Source organism: Labeo rohita, chromosome 13 (genome assembly GCF_022985175.1).
Source record: "Labeo rohita strain BAU-BD-2019 chromosome 13, IGBB_LRoh.1.0, whole genome shotgun sequence".
In the NCBI taxonomy this organism is placed as follows: Eukaryota; Metazoa; Chordata; class Actinopteri; order Cypriniformes; family Cyprinidae; genus Labeo; species Labeo rohita.
In genome coordinates, this window is record NC_066881.1 from 21,754,227 (window position 1) to 21,776,404 (window position 22,178).

The window sequence follows — 22,178 nt, forward strand, 5'->3', positions numbered from 1 at the left end:
TGCCTGCTTGAGAGAACCAGACTCAGCCCCACTCATGTGCCAAAGAGCCCCTTAATACGCAGCAAAGTTACACAGCACATCTGGACAGCTGAACAGAGGAGACCTGAAGCACTTTTTTTTGTTGTTGTTGTTTTTTTGTTTTTTTTTGTGGTGAATCTGTTCAACAAGTCAGTCCTGGAAGCCTAAGAGTCTAAGAAATAAGTATTTAAAACAACAATACACATTTAAACATAAAATCTAAACTAAATATAAGGATGCATATTTAACATATCATTATGTAAAAAAAAGTATATTGAAATCAGTAAATTACATTTCTACTTAAAGGGTCTAGAGTCCAAATTGCAATTTTGTTGCAAACGCCATTTGTTGCTCTGCATGCACTGACCCATATTCATAAACTTAATGGACATCTGTGTTGATTCTATGGATTTAACTACTTCAGTAGCCCTGACAACTACCAAAAACATTACATCAACGGCTGGATGCTGCCAGGGACCACATGTACAAATGGACAATTCACAGAAATACTTGCTAGTATTTCTGTAGAATAAACACACTCACTTATGATTCATTAAGGGTGTCAGAAAATACTGGCTATTATTAATCTGGATGCATGCAAACAGAAGCGTCATTCAAGGTCATGACTAAATGATGCTATTCAAATCATAAGAATCATTAGTATTCCTGGCATCTTTAACAGATGATGTTACACATTTACACTTTATGTGTTGACGACGCCTGTTAAATTAATCAGATTAAATATGCACTGGTGGGCTAAAAAGATATATTCTACATAGTAAAACTGATGATAAAATGAACTATAGTGGCCTTTGCCACAGCAAGGCACAGTTTCGTAATGTTGGAATGAGGTTTGAAATGATGTGGATTGAAGCCTGTGATTGAGGGTGAGTAAAAACAGACATGTACTGTATAAACATGTTTTCTCAACCAAACAACTGAAAATTACTTACAGCATTAGAATATGTTCCACACTTAAACTCATTCAAATTCTATATAAAACTACAGTTTTGACATTCAGACCAAAAGGTGAAACCCTAATGTTCAAATGTTAGGGTTTTTTTTTGTGTGTGTGTGTGTGTGTGAGAAAGAAATTAATACATCTGTTCAGCAAAGTCACATTAAATTGATCGCAAGTGACAATAAAGACTTTTATATTGTTACAAAAAAAAATTAACTTTCTATTAATGAAAGAAAAATGAAAAAAGTATCAACTTCCACAAAAAAAATGAAGCAGCACAACCGTTTTCAACAGTTACTTTAGTTCGATGAGCACAGGAAACGTATTTCACATACGCAAGTGTTAGCAATAATAACTGTTTACAGTCAGAACAGCATATCACTGTTGTTTCCTGTGTGCCATAATTTAGTGGCATTTATTTCAGAATACTTCAGATCATGGAATGCGTGTAAATGCAGTTTTACAGATCCACACCCTGTATAATGGGAATCTGGGGCGCATTGCCAGTGGAAACTCTGACTTTAATTGGAAGAGGAGGTTGATTCAGCCCTTTAACAGTACCGTTTCCCTGATGTCCCAGACTGAGATAGCAGGAGTGAGCATTTTTATTTTGATTTAATTACAGAGAGTTACATTTATCTAATAAACCATCTTGATATACAGTATGTACTGTATAAAAATGTTCCAGCATAAAACACAAATAGTAAGCAGAACCCTGCTGCTTTATAAACACACCATTCAGTATGTCCACTGCTGTAGTTTAAAACTAAAATCTCAAATGGCACACAAGCGAATGGCTTTGAAACTCCAGCATACTGGTGTTTATAAAATAAACATTACTTGAGCTTTCTGAGAGTCCAATGAGAGAAAAAGAGCTACTATACAATAAAACCGATCCACCAAATGGGCCTACTTTATTTTTTAAAATGGCATCATCTTTCATTTCTTAAATAAGCAGGGTTGTGTTTCCGGCCCTGGCCAGCGAGCCTCACCCAGTCCAAGAAAGAATGCGTCATCCCTGTAATTCACCAGACCCAGAGTGGGTCTCCTGAAGTCAGCAGTCCTGCTGGAAGTGGTGAGAGCAAAGTGCATACGTAGGCAGCACTTAAGCTGGACTCTCCGCTGGCATGCGGCTGCTGCATTCAGCTGCAGTTACAGCCGACTTTAACGCTGACTGACGGATGATTGATTGATCTTAGCTCTCGCAGGACCAGCTGTACACCCTGCCCCAGGCATCACCGACCAGCAGTGTGCCATGCGTTCTGAAATCACAAATTAAAATCACACCTTTAGAAGAAATGACACTTTCACAGCTTAATGGGATAGTTTACTAAAAAATGTAAATTCAGTTATTGCTTACAGTGGTCTAATGGCGTATCCCCTTCTTTCTTTCTTTTTTGGGCGACAGAAGGAGTAATTTTAAGTAATGTCCTCCTCACGCTTCTCTGTATAATGGCAGTGGATCTTAACCAGTGTTGGAAAAAGTTACTTTTGAAAGTAATGCATTACAATATTGCGTTACTCCATAAAAAAAGTAACAAATCACGTTAGTTACTTTTTATGGAAAGTAATGCTTTATGTTACTTTCGGATTACTTTTTAAATCTGGACAGGGCTTGCTTGTTTGTTTTTAATATAAAAAGTTCTATTTTTGGCAAATGTAAAAGCCCTTTCACACTAAAAGCTTCAAGCTGAAGGAAAAGTAAATTCACATCTGTACAGTAGAATGCAGAAGAAGAAGAAAAGAACAAATGTTAGTTTTTCTTCTGTAATTTTTGCTTATTAGTATGGATGAATTGGATCATCGAAGGTCAGCAGCAAAGACACTGGTTAATAAATGGGATTAAATACATAAAGGATATTTGCATTATTTAACATTTAATTACTGCAGGTTTGCGTCATATTCTGAGTTGCATTTGACTGTTTTTATTTATTTTGGGTAATACTGAATCTGTGAGATAAATGAATGCATGTTCACATTTATTCTATAACTAAAGTCTAGGGCTGTCAAATGATTAATTGCAATTATTCGCATCCAAAATAAAAGTTTGTGTTTATATAATTTATGTGTGAATACTGTGTATAATTATAATTTATAAATACACATCAAATCAAAATTTATATACATGTGTATATATTTTACAAATATTTGTCTATATATATTTATATCTATATATTACGGAAATTATATATACATATTAATATTTTATATATAAATAAAACATATTTTTCTTAAATATATACATGCAAGTGTATTTATATGTGTATTTATATATACATAATAAATATACACAGTACTCACACGTTATATAAACATAAACTTTTATTTTGGATGCGATTAATCGTTTGACAGCCCTAAAAATAACATCTTACTCCCGATTTCTCTCAACATGGGGAGAGGAGCGCTGTCAATCAATAATTGGGAAAACAAAGTAACTGTCATTAAATATTTGAAAATGTAAGATATTTTCTTGTAAATTAAAAAGTGACGCATTACATTACTAGTTATTTAAAAAAGTAATCTGATTACGTAACTTGCATTACTTATAATGCATTACCCCCAACACTGGTCACGACCAGCATCAAGCTAAAAAAAAAAAAAGACGCAAAAGTATAGCAAAGGGTTTTCATGAACACACAGTCACGCACAGAAGACAGTCTGTCAAGGTCAAGATTTTCATTAAATAAATTTCAGTTCGCTTCTCACCAACAGTGTTGGGGGTAGTACAAAAAATGCAAGTTACATAATCAGATTACATTTTTCAAGTAACTAGTAAAGTAACGCATTACTTTTTTTTATTTACAAGAAAATATCCGAGTTACTTTTTCAAATAATTAATACCAGTTACTTTGTTTTCCCATTTATTGATTGACAGCTCTCCTCTCCCCATGTTGAGAGAAATCGGGAGTAAGATGTTACTTTAGTTCTAGAACAAATGTGAATGTATTTAATCCCATTTTATTAACCAGTGTTTTTGCTGCTGACCTTCGATGATCCAATTCAACCATACTAATAAGAAAAATTATCAAGATAAACTAACATGTGTTTTCCTTTAGTATTGCTAAAGAGTGTTGAACTTTCTTCTTCTGCATTCTACTGTACAGACGTGAATTTACTTTCCTTCAGCCTGAGGCTGTTGGTGTGAAAAGGCTTTTACATTTGCCAAAAATAGAACTTTTTATATCAAAAACAAACAAGCAAACCCTGAGCAGATTTAAAAAGTAACGCAAAAGTAACGTAATGCATTACTTTCCATAAAAAGTAATTAAGTAACATAATTTGTTACGTGATTAGTGAATAATTACCTCTAGAACACTTTTTCTAAGTTTAATGGTGATCACTATCCTCTGCTATTATATGGACAAGCATGAGCAGGCATTTTTTTTTACATTTCCTTTTGTCGTCCAAAGAAGGAGGAAGGGTGTACAGCATTAGAACAACACCAGGGTGAGTAAATGATGACTTAATTTTAATTTCGAGGTGAACTGACCCTTTCATTCTGTACTGAATCATTTAAAACATTAGAGGACCCCTTTGAAACCAGCTTTCAGACCATATTTTGGTCTGAGAGATTGGCCTTTTTCAATACCTTGATATGCCCAGAGCCGTAATGGCAGGGATATTTTTGCAGCGTCGACGAGAGGCGGCCTGATTGCGGTTTAACTCTCGACAGAGCACCAGGTGTCTTTCCCACTTCGGTGAGCTGCTGTCTAAGAAAAGCAAAAGCAAGAGTGAGATATGAGACAGAGATTATTTATGGTCAGCACGTTGCTAAATTGAGAGAAATACATCTAATATAAAGCCTTCACTGTTACAACGAGTTCCCCCAATTTAATTTAAACGTGTTGATACTTACACGCGCTGACGCTGTGCTGTAACCAATGTGTACCAAATTGGATTTGGTTATTATTGCTTTCTAAATTGCATGCCTACATCAGCAAAATTGCTCATCAGTGTTTACAGGCTGTATGTTTAATAACTTTGCCCCATAATTCCTCGCAGCTAGCCCTAATGCGTCGCACAAAACAGTAGATCATTATGAACTTTTCTTCGGATCGCTCAAAAACGAACCTCCGGCTGAGCGGCTGCACCATCACACTTAAGAACAGGCGTAATTCGATTTATACAGCATTTCTGAAGGATGTCTAGTATTTGGTCTGGCTATTTAATTTCAAACATTACTTGTATATTAGAAAATAACGATTCTCGTGACGTCACAAAGCGCATTGTTTTCCAATATTCCGGGAGCGAGTTCCTGTTATTTCACGCTGGCTATTAAGGAAGCTCGTGGGTTATAACGGTTCTGTGACCGGAGGCGAGAACAAAAGCACATATTCACGCTCTAGTTCAATTCTGCACTTAAGGTGAAGTGTATTAGTGTTACCTGCTTCCTCAGGAGCTGATGACAAAACATGCCCTTGAGACACAGAGCACTCCTCATGTCCAGGTAATTGTGCTCTAGTATATTCAGTCTTCCATATCTGCAACAGAACCACACGGTTAATGAAAAAAAGAGGGGGAAAAATCCAATGCAATTGAAGCTATATTCATAAATCAAATCTGCCGGCCATTGATGTCGCAGGTCCAGGCTCCAATTGATGCCTAATTTAAGAAGCATTTTGATTTAATAACTGCTCTTACCTCATCTAAAGTGAGCACATGTAACTATTAATGCTTCTGTGGGACTTCTCAGCCAAGCCTGTGAGCCCCATTTCAATATCCCAGTTACCATATTTTAATATTTTGCAGCTATATTACCTGACTATTAAGCAGGAAACACTACAGGAAAGATTTATTGCTTAAACATAAAGGTGTAGTCTTTGGAGAAGACTTCTCATTTAAACTCTCATTATAAAGTTCGCTACGTGAACGCTACGCCTCATCATCTTTCAGTCAGAGCCTTTGGAGGAGCGCCGAAAGGCCCCGTTCTGAAGATCTGCCCGTACCCGGACGATGCCGTCGGCGCTGCCTGTGATGATCACGTTGCGGGGATCCCACTCGTACTTCTGTGTGAAACAGCAGCACAGAATGTTTCCTTCAGGCCGGCAGGAAGTGTTTAAAGAGGCCAGCAGCTGCCCCTTCATGGTCCACAGGTACAAATGGGTCCCGGCGCATGACACAATCTCACCCTGAGGAAGAAAAAACGGCAATTAATGATGCACATAACAGGCAAAAGTCAAGTTTTTTTCAGTAAGGACACTGTTACAAAAAATGTATTTCATCAAAAAATAAAAAATAAATTCATGATGATTTCCATAAAAATAATAAGCTACAAAACTGTGTTCAACTGTGGTAGTAATAGGAAATGTTTCTTAGAATATTAGATTTCAGAAAAATCTGAGATTGAGACTGCATTCAAAAAAATAAAAATAAAAAAAACGTACCGACCACAAACATTTGAACGTAATTTTTAATTTTGGCGTTCTTCCCTTTTATTATGATAGGATAGTCGAGAGAAGACAGGAAGTGAAGTGGGACAGAGAGAGGGGGGCGGGAAAGGTCCTCGAGCCGGGATTCGAACTCGGGACGCCCGTAGTGCGTTTGTCTTGACAAATGTGTTTCTAGTTGAAAATTGCAGTTGCATAAATATGAAATTATAAAATTAAGTTTTAAAAAATAAAAATTTAATTCTATCTATCTACATATGAATTGCAATTCTGAATCCTGTGTGCTACTAGGAACTTAACAGAATTTTAAAAGGCATTCTCAATTAAAATTTACAGTGGCCCAAAATACATTTGGACATGTAAGCAACTCAAAAACTGTATGAAGAAATAATAACAAATGGTTAAATGACTATAAATACTTTCAATTTGCTATAATACAAACTATTTGAAGAAGGTTTGGGATTATATATCCACACTTTTCTTGTGTTTTTCGTAGCAGGTATGTTTCACGCTGTGTGACAGGGGGTTTAAGCATTGAAGCAGGTCTGAAGGGAAGGATGTGCCCACCCTTCCTTCACACAGCTGGCTGAGGGGAGTTTCAGAAACCACTCTGCGGGTGCAAATGAGCCGGTATAAATGTGTCATCCAGACGGCAACATGAGCCGAGCGGCCCTAACCAAATTAAATGTGCGGGAGTGGGAGATGGATGGAGAGAGATTTGGGAGCTGAAAAATGCTAGCTGACCTCAGAGCATGCATGTTTTTTCTGGAGGGTACTCACGGTCAGGTCATTAATAGCCAGGGCAGACACGGCAGAGGAATGTTCTGGTAACTGTGTGATGTAGCTAAGGTCCTCCAGGTCCCACAGGATGCAGGTCTGGTCCACAGAGCCGCTAATAATCACGCTATGTGCTTCTGATGCTATCAGACACGTCACCGTGTCTGTGTGACCATACAACGTCTGAGATGGAAAAATAGACATCTATTTATTTACAAAATGAGACAAACCATGAACATGGCTCTTTAGGAATGATAACACGTGTGAATCTGACCTGTTTGAGTCTCATGTGTTTAAGTTTGTCCTTGCTGATGGAGACGTCCCACACACAGACTACAGTGCTGGTCCCAGCTGTGATGATGGTGCTGTTGTTGGGACAGGCAGCACATACAGTACATCCCCAGTCTGACAGGCTCTCACACACTGCAAAACTCTAAAACACGGGTAATAAAGCCATCAAACTTTAATAGCCAACCAGAAGTAACCTTGTTAAATAATAACCGATAATTTTACTGTATGAACATTACAAGCAAGCCATCATGCTAATTTGCAGTTGAGGTCAAACGTTTACATACACCTTGCAGAATCTGTAAAATGTTAATTATTTTATCAAAATAAGAGGGATCATGCAAAATGCATGTTATTTTTTATTTATTACTGACCTGAAAAAGATATTTCACATAAAAGACATTCACATATTGTCCACAAGAGAAAATAATAGTTGGATTTATAAAAAAATGACCCTGTTCAAAGGTTTACATACACTTGATTCTTAATACTGTGTTGTTATCTAAATGATTCACAGCTCTGTGTTTTTTTTGGTTGTTTGTTTAGTGACAGTTGTTCATGAGTCCCTTGTTTGTCCTGAACAATTACACTGCCTGCTGTTTTTCAGAAAAGTCCCACAAAAACTTTGTTTTCTCAGTATTTTTGTGCATTTGAACCCTTTCCAACAATACGATTTTGAGATGCATCTTTTCACACTGAGAACAACCGAGGGACTCATATGCAACTATTATAGAAGGATCAAATCACTGATGCTTCAGAAAAAAAAACGATGCATTAAGAGCCAGGGAGTTAGAACTTTTTCAATTTGAAGATCAGGTCTTAAAGCAAAATAAGAAAAATGTACACATCTTCATTCGTTCAAAAGTTTACACACCCCCATTTTTTCCCTTCTGGAGCATTACTGAACATTTGATCCTTCTGTACAGTTGCATATAAATCCCTCAGTTGTACTCTGAAAAGATAAATCTTAAAACCATACAGTCATTGTTGGAAAGGGTTCAAATACACAAAAATGCTGAAAACAAAGAATTTGTGGGGTCTAAAGGATTTTTCTGAAGAACAGCAGGCAGTTTAACAAGGAACTCATTAAAACCTATCACTAATCAAAAAAACAGCTGTGGATCATTCAAGTAACAACACAGTATTAAGAATCAAGCATATTTAATCTTTTGAACAGGGTCATTTTTATAAATTCAACTATTCTTCTCTCTTGTGGGCTATATGTAAACGTCTTTTATTTGGAATATCTTATTCAGGTCAGTACTAAATTAAAAATAACATGCATTTTGTAGGTTCCCTCTTATTTTGGAAAAATAAATAACATTTTGCAGATTCTGCAAGGTGTATGTGAACTTTTGACCTCAACTGTATTTATGGGTCTAGAGAAACTATAAAAGCAAACCTTTTCAACTGTGTAGCTCCCAAAAGAGCAGGTCTGGTCATAAGAGCCCCAGCTGAAGTATGTGTTCCACTGTGGTGGGATGAGAAGTTTGTTTCTTTCCACGACCAATACATCTTTCTCTCTACACACTATTTGACCAACAGGTCCCAGCGTCAGCTCTAGAGAAGCAACAGAAAAGCAGGTTTATGCAGTGTGAAATATATTTAACATCACACTGAAAACTATTTAAGAAAAATTCAAAACACTGAACTGTAGAGAACTTGCCATAAAAAAATATTCATTATGATATATATTCTTAACATTTTAGATAATTATTATTATAAGTATTAATTAACTACTACAAAAAATAAATTATACTAATGGTCTTTTTGTGACTCATATGGTTAAATAATACATATTATATATTTAAACAAAAATATTGATGTTTTTTGTCTGTTTACACTGTTATTGTTTCAGTCCATCAAGAATTTTTGCAGCCATTTAAGTCATTTTAAATGATCATTTTAACAATGTGAAAAATATGTTGGAACAATTGTGTCAGGACTAAGCATTAAAGAAAAACTGTAGTCAAGAGGAGTATTCTACTTCCAAATGACCTACATATGTGAGGACACAGTCAATCTGCCTCCTCACTGACAGTAGAACAGTAACACAAATCATAATGATGCCTGAGATGATTGCAAATTTCTCTCAAGATGCCCTTTAAATCTTTCCTTATAGGATTTACTGATCAGAATGATAAAGTAATGCCTTGATGTGAGAACAAGATATTGAGTGAGAGACAATAGAGCAAGAGAGAAAAGCATCTAATTTTCCAGAGAGATCCTTTTGGGATATTCAGATTATTAAATAAGCCTCAGTGGCTGTAACTTCAAGAGCGGCCTAACGAATAGCAGGAGCTGAATGGAGCCGAGCTGAGCTGTGACTGAGAAAATGAGCATGTGAAAAGTCTAGCCAGCATCTTCTGCCTCGCGGCTCCTATTGCTCCCAGTAGACGTGGCCCCATCTTGTAAAAAATAATTGAGGAATGGAATAAAATAACAAGGTGACTATGAATGATTAAAAGGGGGGTCTCTACCACAGAGCTGCTAATGTTTATTTTAAGCAGTACCTTTAATAGCCTGGGCGGAGGGCTTGAGCTTGTCCAGTTTAAAGAAAAAGGGGGTTATCTGGCTGGATACCGATGTCTCTTTCCCAGCAGTACCCTTGTGAGATGTACGGCTAGGGTGTGGTTTTGTGAAGAGCTGGAAACATAAAATTTATTTTAGTATTGCATTTACAACAGAATACAGTATCACAATAAATTATCTCATTACAGAGTAAAAAAAGGATATATGACCCTGGACCACAAAACTAGTCATAAGCATCAATTTTTTTTAAATCATTATCATTAAAGCTGAATAAATAAGCTTTCCATTGATGTATGGTTTGTTAGGATAGGACAATATTTGGCCGAGATACAACTGAGGGTGCAAAAAATAAATCTAAATAATATGATAAAATTGCCTTTAAAGTTGTCCAAATGAAGTTCTTAGCAATGCATATTACTAATAAAAAATTAAGTTTTGATACATTTACGGTAGGAAATTTACAAAATATGTTCATGGAACATGATCTATACTATCCTAATGATTTTTAGCATAAAAAAAATCTATAATTTTGACCCATACAATGTATTGTTGACTATTGCTACAAATACACCTGTGCTACTTAAGACTGGTTTTGTGGTCCAGGGTCACATATTGGCACCATATTGATTATTGGCTGTTATTTGAGTTTGTGTCTTATTGTAGTGCTTTAAAATTGCATTCTGTGTGTACAGCGAAAAAACTGAATAGAGGCATTGAAGATCTACTAATATTCTTTAAACAGTGTGCTCAACTAACGTACCTGCTTCGGCATTTGCCCAAAGTTGCTGATGTAGCCAAGCACAGTGCTTTTCATGACAGGATCCTTCATGCTCGCTCTGTCGTGTTTGTCGGTGTAGAAATATGGGTGAAAGGTGTTGAGGGCCTCCACTGCGGGCGGACCCTGCTGCTTGTATCCGAAGATCAGATCAATCCAAAGATGCAGGCGTGCACTCACATAATCGCTCTCAAGAGCCTGCAGGGAGCGCAAACACAGTCAGTCAGCAGATCTGGATGGGGACTAATACGCTATCAGTGATGCCGTAACTTTTATTTCTGTAGAAGTGCGGGCGGAAAAGCTGTGCTTACAAATATCAGGTCAAAGAGATTGCACAATAATGCATTTGAAAAAGATGTTATTCCATCCTTGCAACCCATTACAGTTCAAACAATCTGATATAACAATTATATTCCAAAAAGTTTGTCTTCCTATTTTGTGTTACTAAGTCATTTTTCCAATTTCTTTTTTTTTTTTTTTTTTTAAATCTAAAGTATTTCAGAATTGGCTAAAGTATCCAAACATAACATAAAGATGTATACAAAAGCAAAAAAACACTTAAAATAACAAGTATAATCAAAGCAGCTCTAAGTCACAGGCACTAAATTGTGGAAGATCCCTATATTATCCTTCATTTGCATATGAAGGAAGGCGAGCAGACAGAATAGCTCATTTTATGCCATCTGGAAATGATACAAATATTGCTCTGTAGATTGGGAACTGATAAAGCCTGGCCCTTATATGCCTGCAGGCGTAACATAGTGAGAAAGAAAGCATTCATTCCAATAACCAGCAGGCTTCAGTAATGGAGTTATAGGAGAGTGCAGATATTGTACTTGCGCTGAATTGGGCCTGTTATCTTCTAATTACAATGGCGTTAAACAGAGTAATGGGGCTTCCTTGATGAACTCAACAAGTGCTTATTATCTCAAGAAAGGCAAAAAATAAAGCAGCTGCAAAAATTATTTAACTATCGCCAAGTTTAGTTGGATATTAACGGTGCAGAGACACTGATACTGTTTTAACCCTGTGTTTGCTTTCATTAAACTTGGTATGTGCTCTGATTGCACTGACCCTTGTTGTGTCACAATATAGTCTAAAAGTAAGTAAAGCATGCTGGAGGTCCACAATAAGGCCTATTTTGAATGTGACGGACAGCCTTGACCAGACAAACTGACCTCTCTGTGCACTCTGATGAACTCCTGTGGGTCTCCTTTGGCCCATGGTGGCAAAACCACATCATCTAATGGTGTCCCATCCTGCATGCAACCTGTATTATCAATATACACATTTACTATTAAATGCAAAAAAGCTACATTTCCATTTAGTTGTTGAGCTAATACCGATATATTACCAAAGTCAAATTGGTTGGAGTTGACAAGAAAGTCCGGGAGGTAGAAAAATTCTGGAATGAGCTCTCTGACATCACTCATGTTGTCCTTAGATGCAGAATCCCACTCGTTCTGAATGCTGTGAAACATCCGCTCTGGAACGTCAAATGATCCGCCCTATGAAAAAAAAAAAAAAGATTAAATTCACCAAAATTTGAAACTTTGGGAACGGTGCATTTCCTAATGTTATTTAGAAGCAAAGTGAAGAGGAAAACACAATTTAGAGCAAAGAAACAGCAAAGAAGTAAAGAAAAATTACAAAAGATGAAAAAAGACATGCAATCATATAAATGTTTGTTTAATGCACAAGGTTGGGAACTCCACCAGCCCAGCAAGGCTGCCTAGAACACTAAAACGGCCCTGTGTGTGCATATGAATCCTATTCAAGAAACAATTGCTTAGATTTGAGACATTTTCAGGCAATTGATTCAGGCTTTTTATTTTTCAAGGGAGTTTATACGTCCCAACGAAAATCTCTGGAGAAGTTATGTAATTTGCAGTAAAACCAAATGCCCTTATTGAATGAAAGTAATATACTGTTAGTGGCACAAATCTGATTATGAATATTACTGTACGGAGGAAAGCTGCTCAAGTGAAGCAAATATCATTGCAAAGTGTTATCCTAATGTTTGCATTGCGTTACGGCGGCTATCAAATATGCATGACATTTTATTTTAATCAATTGGTTCCATGTGTATAAATGAGATATTCTTTAAAAACGAAATGCGGTTTTGCACGCAAGTGACGCAAAAGAATTTATTTGCATACATATTAAAATCATACCCTAATTCAGTTTTGAACAGGAAAAAATAAAAAGTGCACACCAACCCCAAACAAGGCCAAAAACAATGAAGCTCATTTCATCGAGTAAGTTCAATTTAGAGAAATTGAATTTTATAGAAGTTCTGTCAGGCTGAAATGTTTTGTGCTTTATTTGATAAAGAAGAGGCCAACACACATTATTTATTGGAGTTTCTGGTACGCTGTAACAACGGTAGTGTGATGTAGCTGAGCCTGGTCAAACAGGTGAGACGTTTACCTGCAGGTGGAGGAAGGTCTGGGAGAAAGGCTCCATCCTCACCAGGTAGGAGGCCACTATGATGGCTGAGGAATAATGTGTGCAGTAATGACACTGTGCTGACAGATCACCTGTAAAAGTAAATGAAAGCATTTATTTAATTCAGTCCTGCAGGTCCCTGGATGTTTTCTTTGCATAAGGCCCTGAATCTTTAAATTTTTAAAGTTACTCTTGGCTAATTGAATCAGATTTGTTTGTTCAGTTTTGGGGAAAAAAAAACAAAACACATAAACATCCAGAACCTTCACATCTGCAGGTGAAACTGACAAACTCCATGAACTGGGTAGTAACTGATTACATGTAATCTGGATTACGTAATCAGTTTCCAAAAATTAACTACTTGTAAACAGATAAATTACATTTTAAATTACTCGTAACTTAAAACTAAAGTAACTACCGTTTCTTTTTTATTGGTTGCATGACTACATATGTGACCCTGGACCACAAAACCAGTCATAAGTGTCCATTTTTGGAAACACAGATTTCTACATCATCTAAAAGATGAATAAATAAGCTTTCCATTGATGCATGGATTATCAGCATAGGACAATATTTGGTCTAAATACAACTATTTGAAAATCTGGAATCTGAGGGTGCCAAAAAAATCAAAATATTGAGAAAATCGCCTTTAAATTGGTCCAAGTTCTTAGCAATGCATATTACTAATTAAAAATTAAGTCTTGATATATATACAGTAGAAAATGTACAAAATATCTTCAAGGAACATGATCTTTACTTAATATCCTAATGATTTCTGGCATAAAAGAATAATTGTGACCCATACAATGTACTTTTGGCTATTGCTACAAATACACCTGTGCAACTTAAGACTGGTTTTGTGTTCCAGAGTCACACATTATTCACACAATGACTCATAATTTCTTTTAATTCTGCCTAATTCCTCTTTTTCATCTTTTAAATGTTTCTTTCTAAAACAGCCTACTGCTTATATACACTCCAAAGTCTTCCAGTTTTGTGGACATTCACACAAGGATATAAATATTTTAATAATTAAGTAGCACATTTGCATGTTCACAGTTCTCTGATGTTGGTTAATGGTCACATGACATCCAGGTTAACAAATAAAATATTTCATTTCATAGTAAGTTTTTTTTTTTTGATTGATGTTACTTTGAAATGATTTTTTTAATTTGACATTTTTACAATTTAATTAATTACCATCATTTCATTAAATTCAAAAACCCCTTGCAGTTTCTTTACAAACCCCAGTTTGGGAAACCTTAACATAATGTAATGTTTAATGCACTTCATGTTGTTAATTACAGTTTAAAACAATGTAATTAGACCAAAAGTAATCTAAAAGTAAAAAAAAAAATAGATAATATTACCTAAAATGTATAATGTAATGGATTATGTTACTAACTACAATTTTGTCATGTAATTCATAATCAGTAACAGACTATGATTTGTAAGCAATTTACCCAGCTCTGGTTTTAGAATAGTTGAATATAAAACAGCAGCATATAACAATGCTTTACCATCATTATTTTCCACCTCATTGTATCTCTGAATAAACTTCTCTTTTCTCTTCTCATTTTGAGCTCCCATTGGTTTGGACAGATCTCTGAATGTAGCAGGAGAGGACAGATCCAGAGTCTAAAAAGCGGTAAATGAGATTATCAAACAAGCATTAAAAAATGTTTTTAAGCTCAAAATTGTAAAGTATGTGTGCAATTTAGCTTTACCTCTGATTCAAAATCAGCAATAATCCACGGAAAAACAGGATACTGCATCAAATCATTGTATGTCCGTCCAGCAAGCGTGTTTAGATGCATAAGGTATTCAAAGTTACTGATTTCTCCTCTCTATGAAAAAAAGAAGATACGCATTTGGGTTAATGTAAAATGACTTTTCAAAGAGATTACATTTATATTATGACACTATTCACTGTACATGCAGGATGTATATTACAAATAATAATGATTAACAATGATAATAATGGCACGTTACCTGCCATTTAATTAGGGCAGTCTTCTCAACTGTTGCCGCTTTTCTGTATGAACACAGCAAAAAAATACATTTTATTCAAAGTTTTTATTGTAAAATATTTCAAATTTTTCTTACTTATATTACAAATTCTCTGTTTGACCTATTGCAGTGATTCCTAACATGATGTAAACATAGCCGTTTACGTTTTAACAGTTACAAAAACAAGTGCCTTCAATATGGTGAATTCCACACTAGTCATCTGAACCAAGTCTACTATGGTTGCATAGCAACAGGTTAAGGAATAGAAAGAGCTTATGGATTTAAACCAAAGAGGGTCCGTCTTTCATCAGACACAAGAGCCAAAAGAAACACTCACTTTTCTTGTGGAAAAAAGGGTTAAGATTTTCTTCAGGCATTCTGTTCCCTCCCTTAAAGGAGTAAATAGTGCCATCTATAGGTTTTACAAAATAACTATAAACACAAAGTAACATTACCTTGGAAAGTAGTTTTCTCTTTAACACACATTACTGAATGAACAAGTGCGGTTCCTACAACAAGCCATCTAAACATGCAAAATCACAGCTGATTTGACATGCATGCATGCATAGGGATGATCAGATTTAAATTATCAAAACTGGTTTGCTCTGAAACATCCATCACTACTTATTCCTAAATTAAAAGAAAGCAAGAAAGAGAAAAAAAAAAACTGGCTAATGAAACTATTAACGTCCTGGACTTCAAAGAACATTCTGGTAATATAATCTGAGGGAGTGTACAAACACAAACGCTGCAACACTTTTTCTCTCCCCTTTCTTTTGTGCGCGCTCCGGTCACAGGACAATAAAACTCTTGGCACCCCACGCAAGCGTTGCTTGGTAACAAAAGTTAAACAGGACAAAGCTTCTTTTTGGACTACAGTCTGAAGATCCTCCTCTGATTCTCAAGCAATTCAGTTGTGGACCTCATTTAAAAACTGTAAGTAGGAAAAACTTATTTAAGCCTTTCTTCACACTAGAAAGGAGATGAAATGAATCCTGGGTAACAATACTGGTTGGGGCAAACTGTTGATTTTTACACACTCTTGCGTAACCATTTTAGCCTTTGTTGTGAAACTTGTTTAAGCACAGGCAAAAAGTCACACTAAGAATGTAAATATACTTAAAATGTGCTTACTGACTGATTTAGTAGGGTGGATACAGTGGCACGACTTTGACGACACTGAAGCTTAATCACAGTATTTATATAATTTTTTTTTAATTAGTAGAAAAAAAGATACTAACTAATTTCAAACTAGCCATTTGGATCATATTTTAAAAACAACAAAAATGTGAACCAGGAGTACAAAACCAGTCATAAGGATCAATTTTTTGAAAATTGAGATTTATACATAATCTGAAAATCGAATAAATAAGCTTTCCATTGATGTGTGGTTTGTTAGGATAGGATAATATTTGGTTATATTTGAGATTCAACTATTTAATCTGGAATATTTGGGTGCAAAAAAATCTAAATATTGTGAAAATCGCCATCAAAGTTGTCCAAATACAGTTCTTAGCAATGCATATTACTAATCAAAAATTACGTTTTGATATATTTACAGTAGGAAATTTGCTAAATATTTTCATGGAACATGATCTTTACTTAATATCCTAATGATTTTTGGCATAAAAGAAAAATCAATCATTTTGACCCATACAATGTATTGTTGGCTATTGCTAAAAATATACCGGTGCTGCTTACGTTTTGTGGTCCAGGGTCACAAATGACAAATTATGTGTGTGTATCTGACTCTATTATCTGTTTTAGTTAATATTATAAGTATTGGTATATCATTGGTACAACATTCAAAATAATTAAATTATTAAGATTTTAAATTAAATCTTAAATTAAAGATTAAGATTTTAGGATCAAGACTCACTAAACAGTTGTTTAAGAGATTTTCAAAAGCATATTCATCCATTAGATACATTTTGGTAACAAACGATTTCTGTTCTTAAATCATGTAGTCGCGGCATCTATTATATTTCATATGTCACGAAAAGAGCAATACCATCCAATTTTCTCTCCGTTTGGAGGGGTTCAGAATCAGCGAATCACAAACAACATGAAGATGGATCACGCCGATGGTCAGCTCTCTGTAATTGCACCTCTCGGATGCAACGGATTCAAAAACAAAAGGTCTAATAGAAACAGGATGAACCGTATTAGCCCATCTACCAATGTGATTAATGAGTCGCCAAAGGGCTTACAATGCAGCCACTCCTCCTTTTTAATGGGAAGATATGAAGGGAGCGAGTTTAAATCTCTTTCCAGTGTCATTTATCAAAGTACTGATTTGACTCTCTCCACACAGTCACACGGACTGCCAGCGCCGCCCCGGATCAATCAGACGGAACACAATCAGCTTTTCCCAGAATATGTGTTTTGGGCACTCACCGTACCCGCTGTTATCTGGTATTAGCCTTAATTAGAGAACGACATTATCCTAAAAGATCCCTTTAGGGTGAGTTGGGTGAGTGAGTCGGGTGTAAACAAACGGCCCGACACCTCCGCGCCCCCTGATACTGCCTGCGGGCATACATGATACCTCTTTCCCTATGCAAACAACTAAACTGTCCCGTCATTAAATCATACGTGTTTAAAGCTACGAGGTCCTGAGATAATAATTACATGACTTGAGTTAAGACTTAATCAAATTGATGCTTCAGAAGCGCTTAACCATTAATCTGTGTCTACACAGCTCTATGGCTAAAGGAAAGAGAGCAGGCGGAGCCAAAGGCACAAAGATTACATTGAAAATGGCTAAAAATGCTCTTCGAGTAACTCCAGATGGGAAACTACGACTTGATCTGAGCAATGTAGGCATTGCTGCATTTCCCAAATGCCTCCTAAAGTTAAGAAACATTGAGGAACTTGACCTGAGCCGGAACAAACTGAAAGTAATCCCAGAATTCATTGGCCAGTTCACTGGACTGCGTTGGTTAGATCTTCACAGCAACCAAATCGAACAACTGCCTGAAAGCATTGGCCTCCTGGGATCTCTGGTCCACCTCAACCTCTGTAACAACAACCTGGACTCTGCTGGTTTATCACCTGAAATAGGAAGCCTAAGAAACCTCCAGGTTCTCAACTTGGGTATGAATCGTCTAAACACCCTTCCTCCGACTTTGGCCACCCTGACAAGCCTAACAGAGCTGGGACTTTTTGATAACTTGTTCACGCAGATACCAGAATGCATAAACGTGTTGCCCAACCTGACGAAGCTGAACACCAAGCGTAACCCTGTTTCCTACACACAGCGAGATGGCAAAGACTCTGACTGTGGAAAGACGATGGGAAATGTGTTTTTGGTGAAAGAGGGAGATTTGTGCCATCCTTGTCTAGAGCGGTGCAGAAGGAAAAAGCAGAATGAGAGGTCGCAAAGAAAGAGTAATTTTTCAGGGCTGATCTCGCCAAACTCTGTAGCTCGAGGTAATCAAGAAAACTGGCGGCAGCAGACTACTAGCTCACCTCCAAGTTTTCAAAAAAGACAAGCCAGACCTGCCAGAGATACCAATACATTGTCTATTATGAATAGCCTTTATACATAATGATATTATACATAATGGTTCAACATTTAAGACTCCTCCTTTACTTTCAGGAAATAAACGGCAGGTTTTTGCAGAAGGTCCACCAAACGTTGGATCTCAAGCTCATTTTTGTGGGGAAAAAAATGAAAATTTGTGTCAAACAAAACAACAAAGTTAACTTCAACTAAGGCTAAAGTTATGAAGTTAAAGTTAATGTTTCATTGTGCCTCCAAATAAAACATTTTACAATAGAATTAAAATGTATGGAATTAAAATGTAAAGTGTGGGTATGTATGTCTATACAGTTGAAGTCAAAAGTTTACATACACCTTGCAGAATCTGCAAAAAGTCAATTATTTTATCAAAATAAGACAGATTATACAAAATGCATGATGGTTTATTTAGTACTGTCCTGAATAGGATATTTCAGAAAAATTCTTTGGCTTTTCAGCATTTTTTTGTGTATTTGAACCCTTTCCAACAATGATTGTATGATTTTGAGATCCAAATTGTCACACTGAGGACAACTGAGGGACTCATATGCAACTATTACAGAAGGTTCAAATGCTCACTGATGCTCCAGAAGGAAAAACAATGCATAAAGAGCCAGGGGTGAAAACTTTCGAACAGAATGAAGATGTGTACATTTTTCTTATTTTGCCTAAATACCGTATTTTTTTAATTTAGTACTGCCCTTGTTATACTGCAGAAGATACTTACATGTTTCCAGAACACAAAATAAGTTAAATTTACAACGATCTTCAAATTCAAAAGTTTTCACCCCCCCTGCTCTTAATGCATCGCTTTTCCTTCCGGAGCATCAGTGAGCGCTTGAACCTTCTGTAATAGTTGCATATGAGTCCCTCAGATGTCCTCAGTGTGAAAAGATGGATCCCAAAATCATACAGTCATTTTTGGAAAGGGTTCAAACACAGCTGTGGATCATTTAGGTAACAACACAGCATTAAGAATCAAGTGTGTGTTAACTTTTGAACGGTAAAATAATTAACATTTTGCAGATTCTGCAAGGTGTATGTAAACTTTTGACTTTAAATGTACATTAACTGACACTAAAATACATGTATTTACAGGCCAGCTCAAAAATTCATCTGTACAGTATCATTAAAAATATATGCATCAACTTAATGTGTATTTCTTACTGTAAAAAAAAACAACTTTGGTTTTGAAGCCAATGGGAAACAATCAATATAAAGTCCTTTCCCTCTTCATCATGTCAAGAAGTCAGGGGAACTAAACATGATAAAACTAAATTGAGCAGAAACTGAAATGGTGAGTCAAGGAATGATAATTTGAACCAAAACAACATCTGAAATAACGAATAGGTAGTAAGCTTATGGCACCCTTGCAGACAATTAACAACTATAAAATTGTGAGTTGTATTGGCTGCTGATGACTTCGAAAAGTTACCGAGGCCGTTTTAATTGGTAGGAAGTGCTGAAGATGCAGTAATTGAAGTTTCAGTGTAATGCCAGGATATTGTTCAGGGGATTGAGAGTCTTCCTGTCAATAGTTAACCGCACACATAAGAGAATGTGTTTTCTGGAAACTTCGAAACCACAAAAACTCTGTTTCAATATAAAAGCATCGCAGCCTCTCTAACTGAAGTGGCAGCTGCCTTCGAGATCTAGCAGATGCTTTTGACACTCACCTCACATTAAGTACAGTTTCTACTCTTCCCTTTAATGAGGAGACCACAGAGCACAGCCTGGAAAGAAGGACAAAGAGAGAAAAAAAAAAAAATCAAGATAAATCAATTTAGTCTGTGTCACCTCACACACAGCTCTTTACCTGCCTGAAGAACAAGCACTTTCTTGTTTTACCTTTTATACGCATTGACATGGTCATTGTTGAAGAATACCAGGAATACTGAAGTTCCGTTTTTTAGGAATATTTCCAGAGCGTTGTCCTATAACGTCATCAAGAAATAAAACCAAAACACCCAATTAAACTAACAAACATGACTAAAAAAGATGAAAAAAGAAGAAAATAAATAAATGTAATGGCTAACGAATGCACTGGACAACACAGACACGCATGCTAAATGGTTAACATAAAAAAAAAAAAATTAGTAACATTACGTTTATTATTAGGATTTAGGCTATAGAGTAAATGAATTAAAAAGTGAAATGACTATGTGCTCCGTGAATCTCACCTCAAGCAGAAAGCGCATGAAATTGGCCTCTTTGATGTCATCATATGACCAGCGTTTGCAGCTTGGGCTCACTACGTTTTTCTCTTTATTCATCATGTTGCAAATATATGAGTCTCTCACACTATAAAAAATACAGAAAATTTAAGATAGTGTTAAATCTATAAACAAAACTAAAGCTGTTCTAGCTCAGTACACTTAATGTTACCTTTACCTTCTTAACTGTGTTTTAATAATTAAATAGCTAAGTATCACAATTATATACACAAATAAAATTACACAATTCTGATAAAATGCCTCTATTATTATTAATTAAGATTTTTAATGTTTTTTAAAAGTCTCTTCAGTTTTTAGAAGTCTCTTCTGCTCATCAGGCCTGCATTTATTTGATCCAAAGTACAGCAAAAACAGTAATATTGTAAAATATTTTTACCATTAAAAAAAAATGCTTTCTATTTGAATATATTTTAAAATGTTATTTATTCCTGTGATTTCAAAGCAAAATTTTCAGAATCATTACTTCAGTGTCACATCATCCTTCAGAAATTATTCTAATATGCTGATTTGCTGTTCAAGAAACATCTTCTTCTTATTATTATTACTACTATTATTATTATTATTATTATTATCAATATTTGACAATTGAGTACATTTTATCAGGATTCTTTGATGAATAGATCCAAAGATCACCATTTATTAGAAATAAAAGCTTTGAAATCAGGAATAAATGACATTTTTAAAATATATTCAAATAGAAAGCAGTTATTTTAAATAGTAAAAATATTTTAAAATGTAACTGTTATTGCTGTACTTTCAATCAAATATTTATTGATCGATTTAAAAATTAGATATTTTAAATGTCTAAAAGTCTTTTTAAAATATACACTACCATTTAAAAGTTTCTCATTAAGATTTTTTTTAAAGAAATAAATAGTATTACTGAGCTAGGATGCATTACATTTATTAAAAGTGAGAGTAAATATTCCTAGAATGTGACAAAATATTTCTATTTCAAACAAATACTGTTCTTCTGAACTTTGTTCATTAAAAAAAAACTGAAAAATATATCACTGTTTCTGCAAAAATAACAAGCAGCAACTGTCTTATTAATAAATATTATTTTGTGTAACAAATCAGCATATAAGAATAATTTCTGAAAACTCATTTGACGCTAAAAACTGGAGCAACAGCTGTTGAAAATTCAGCTTTCCAATCACAGAAATAAATGACCTTTTATAATGCATTAAAATAATAGTTTTTTTTTTACAATATTACCATTTTT

General features: G+C 35.4%; 2 protein-coding genes across 3 annotated transcripts in view; one reads left to right on the forward strand and one right to left on the reverse strand.

Moving 5' to 3' along the window:
* Positions 1 to 1,566: 1,566 nt before the first annotated feature.
* The window catches only part of wdfy4 (WDFY family member 4), a 59,407-nt gene continuing 38,795 nt past the window's right edge, over positions 1,567 to 22,178 (reverse strand). Inside the window, exons 45-62 of the mRNA XM_051125631.1 lie at positions 20,900 to 21,020; positions 20,568 to 20,653; positions 20,396 to 20,452; positions 15,179 to 15,221; positions 14,914 to 15,033; positions 14,707 to 14,824; positions 13,169 to 13,278; positions 12,093 to 12,246; positions 11,917 to 12,008; positions 10,724 to 10,936; positions 9,945 to 10,077; positions 8,834 to 8,991; positions 7,418 to 7,576; positions 7,147 to 7,326; positions 5,926 to 6,108; positions 5,364 to 5,460; positions 4,569 to 4,689; positions 1,567 to 2,241 (exon numbers count right to left, since the gene is read on the reverse strand). Of these exons, the coding sequence (XP_050981588.1) occupies positions 2,175 to 2,241; positions 4,569 to 4,689; positions 5,364 to 5,460; positions 5,926 to 6,108; positions 7,147 to 7,326; positions 7,418 to 7,576; positions 8,834 to 8,991; positions 9,945 to 10,077; positions 10,724 to 10,936; positions 11,917 to 12,008; positions 12,093 to 12,246; positions 13,169 to 13,278; positions 14,707 to 14,824; positions 14,914 to 15,033; positions 15,179 to 15,221; positions 20,396 to 20,452; positions 20,568 to 20,653; positions 20,900 to 21,020 (2,212 nt within the window). The 3' untranslated portion in view covers positions 1,567 to 2,174. The remainder of the gene's footprint in view (positions 2,242 to 4,568; positions 4,690 to 5,363; positions 5,461 to 5,925; positions 6,109 to 7,146; positions 7,327 to 7,417; positions 7,577 to 8,833; positions 8,992 to 9,944; positions 10,078 to 10,723; positions 10,937 to 11,916; positions 12,009 to 12,092; positions 12,247 to 13,168; positions 13,279 to 14,706; positions 14,825 to 14,913; positions 15,034 to 15,178; positions 15,222 to 20,395; positions 20,453 to 20,567; positions 20,654 to 20,899; positions 21,021 to 22,178) is intronic.
* Positions 16,014 to 18,857, forward strand: lrrc18a (leucine rich repeat containing 18a). 2 transcript variants are annotated; one of them, XM_051125635.1, is made up of 3 exons: positions 16,063 to 16,132; positions 17,511 to 17,660; positions 17,898 to 18,857. In XM_051125635.1, the coding sequence occupies exon 3, from the start codon at positions 17,902 to 17,904 to the stop codon at positions 18,745 to 18,747; it is 846 nt and encodes a 281-aa protein (XP_050981592.1). In that variant the 5' UTR covers positions 16,063 to 16,132; positions 17,511 to 17,660; positions 17,898 to 17,901; the 3' UTR covers positions 18,748 to 18,857. The 2 variants fall into 2 exon arrangements, with proteins under 2 accessions (XP_050981591.1, XP_050981592.1); XM_051125634.1 differs by lacking the exon at positions 17,511 to 17,660 and having other exon boundaries at positions 16,014 to 16,132.

What these genes read in the sequence shown, in the direction of transcription:
- lrrc18a (XM_051125634.1), top strand. Translation starts at nt 17,902, where the DNA reads ATGGCTAAAGGAAAGAGAGCAGGCGGAGCCAAAGGCACAAAGATTACA.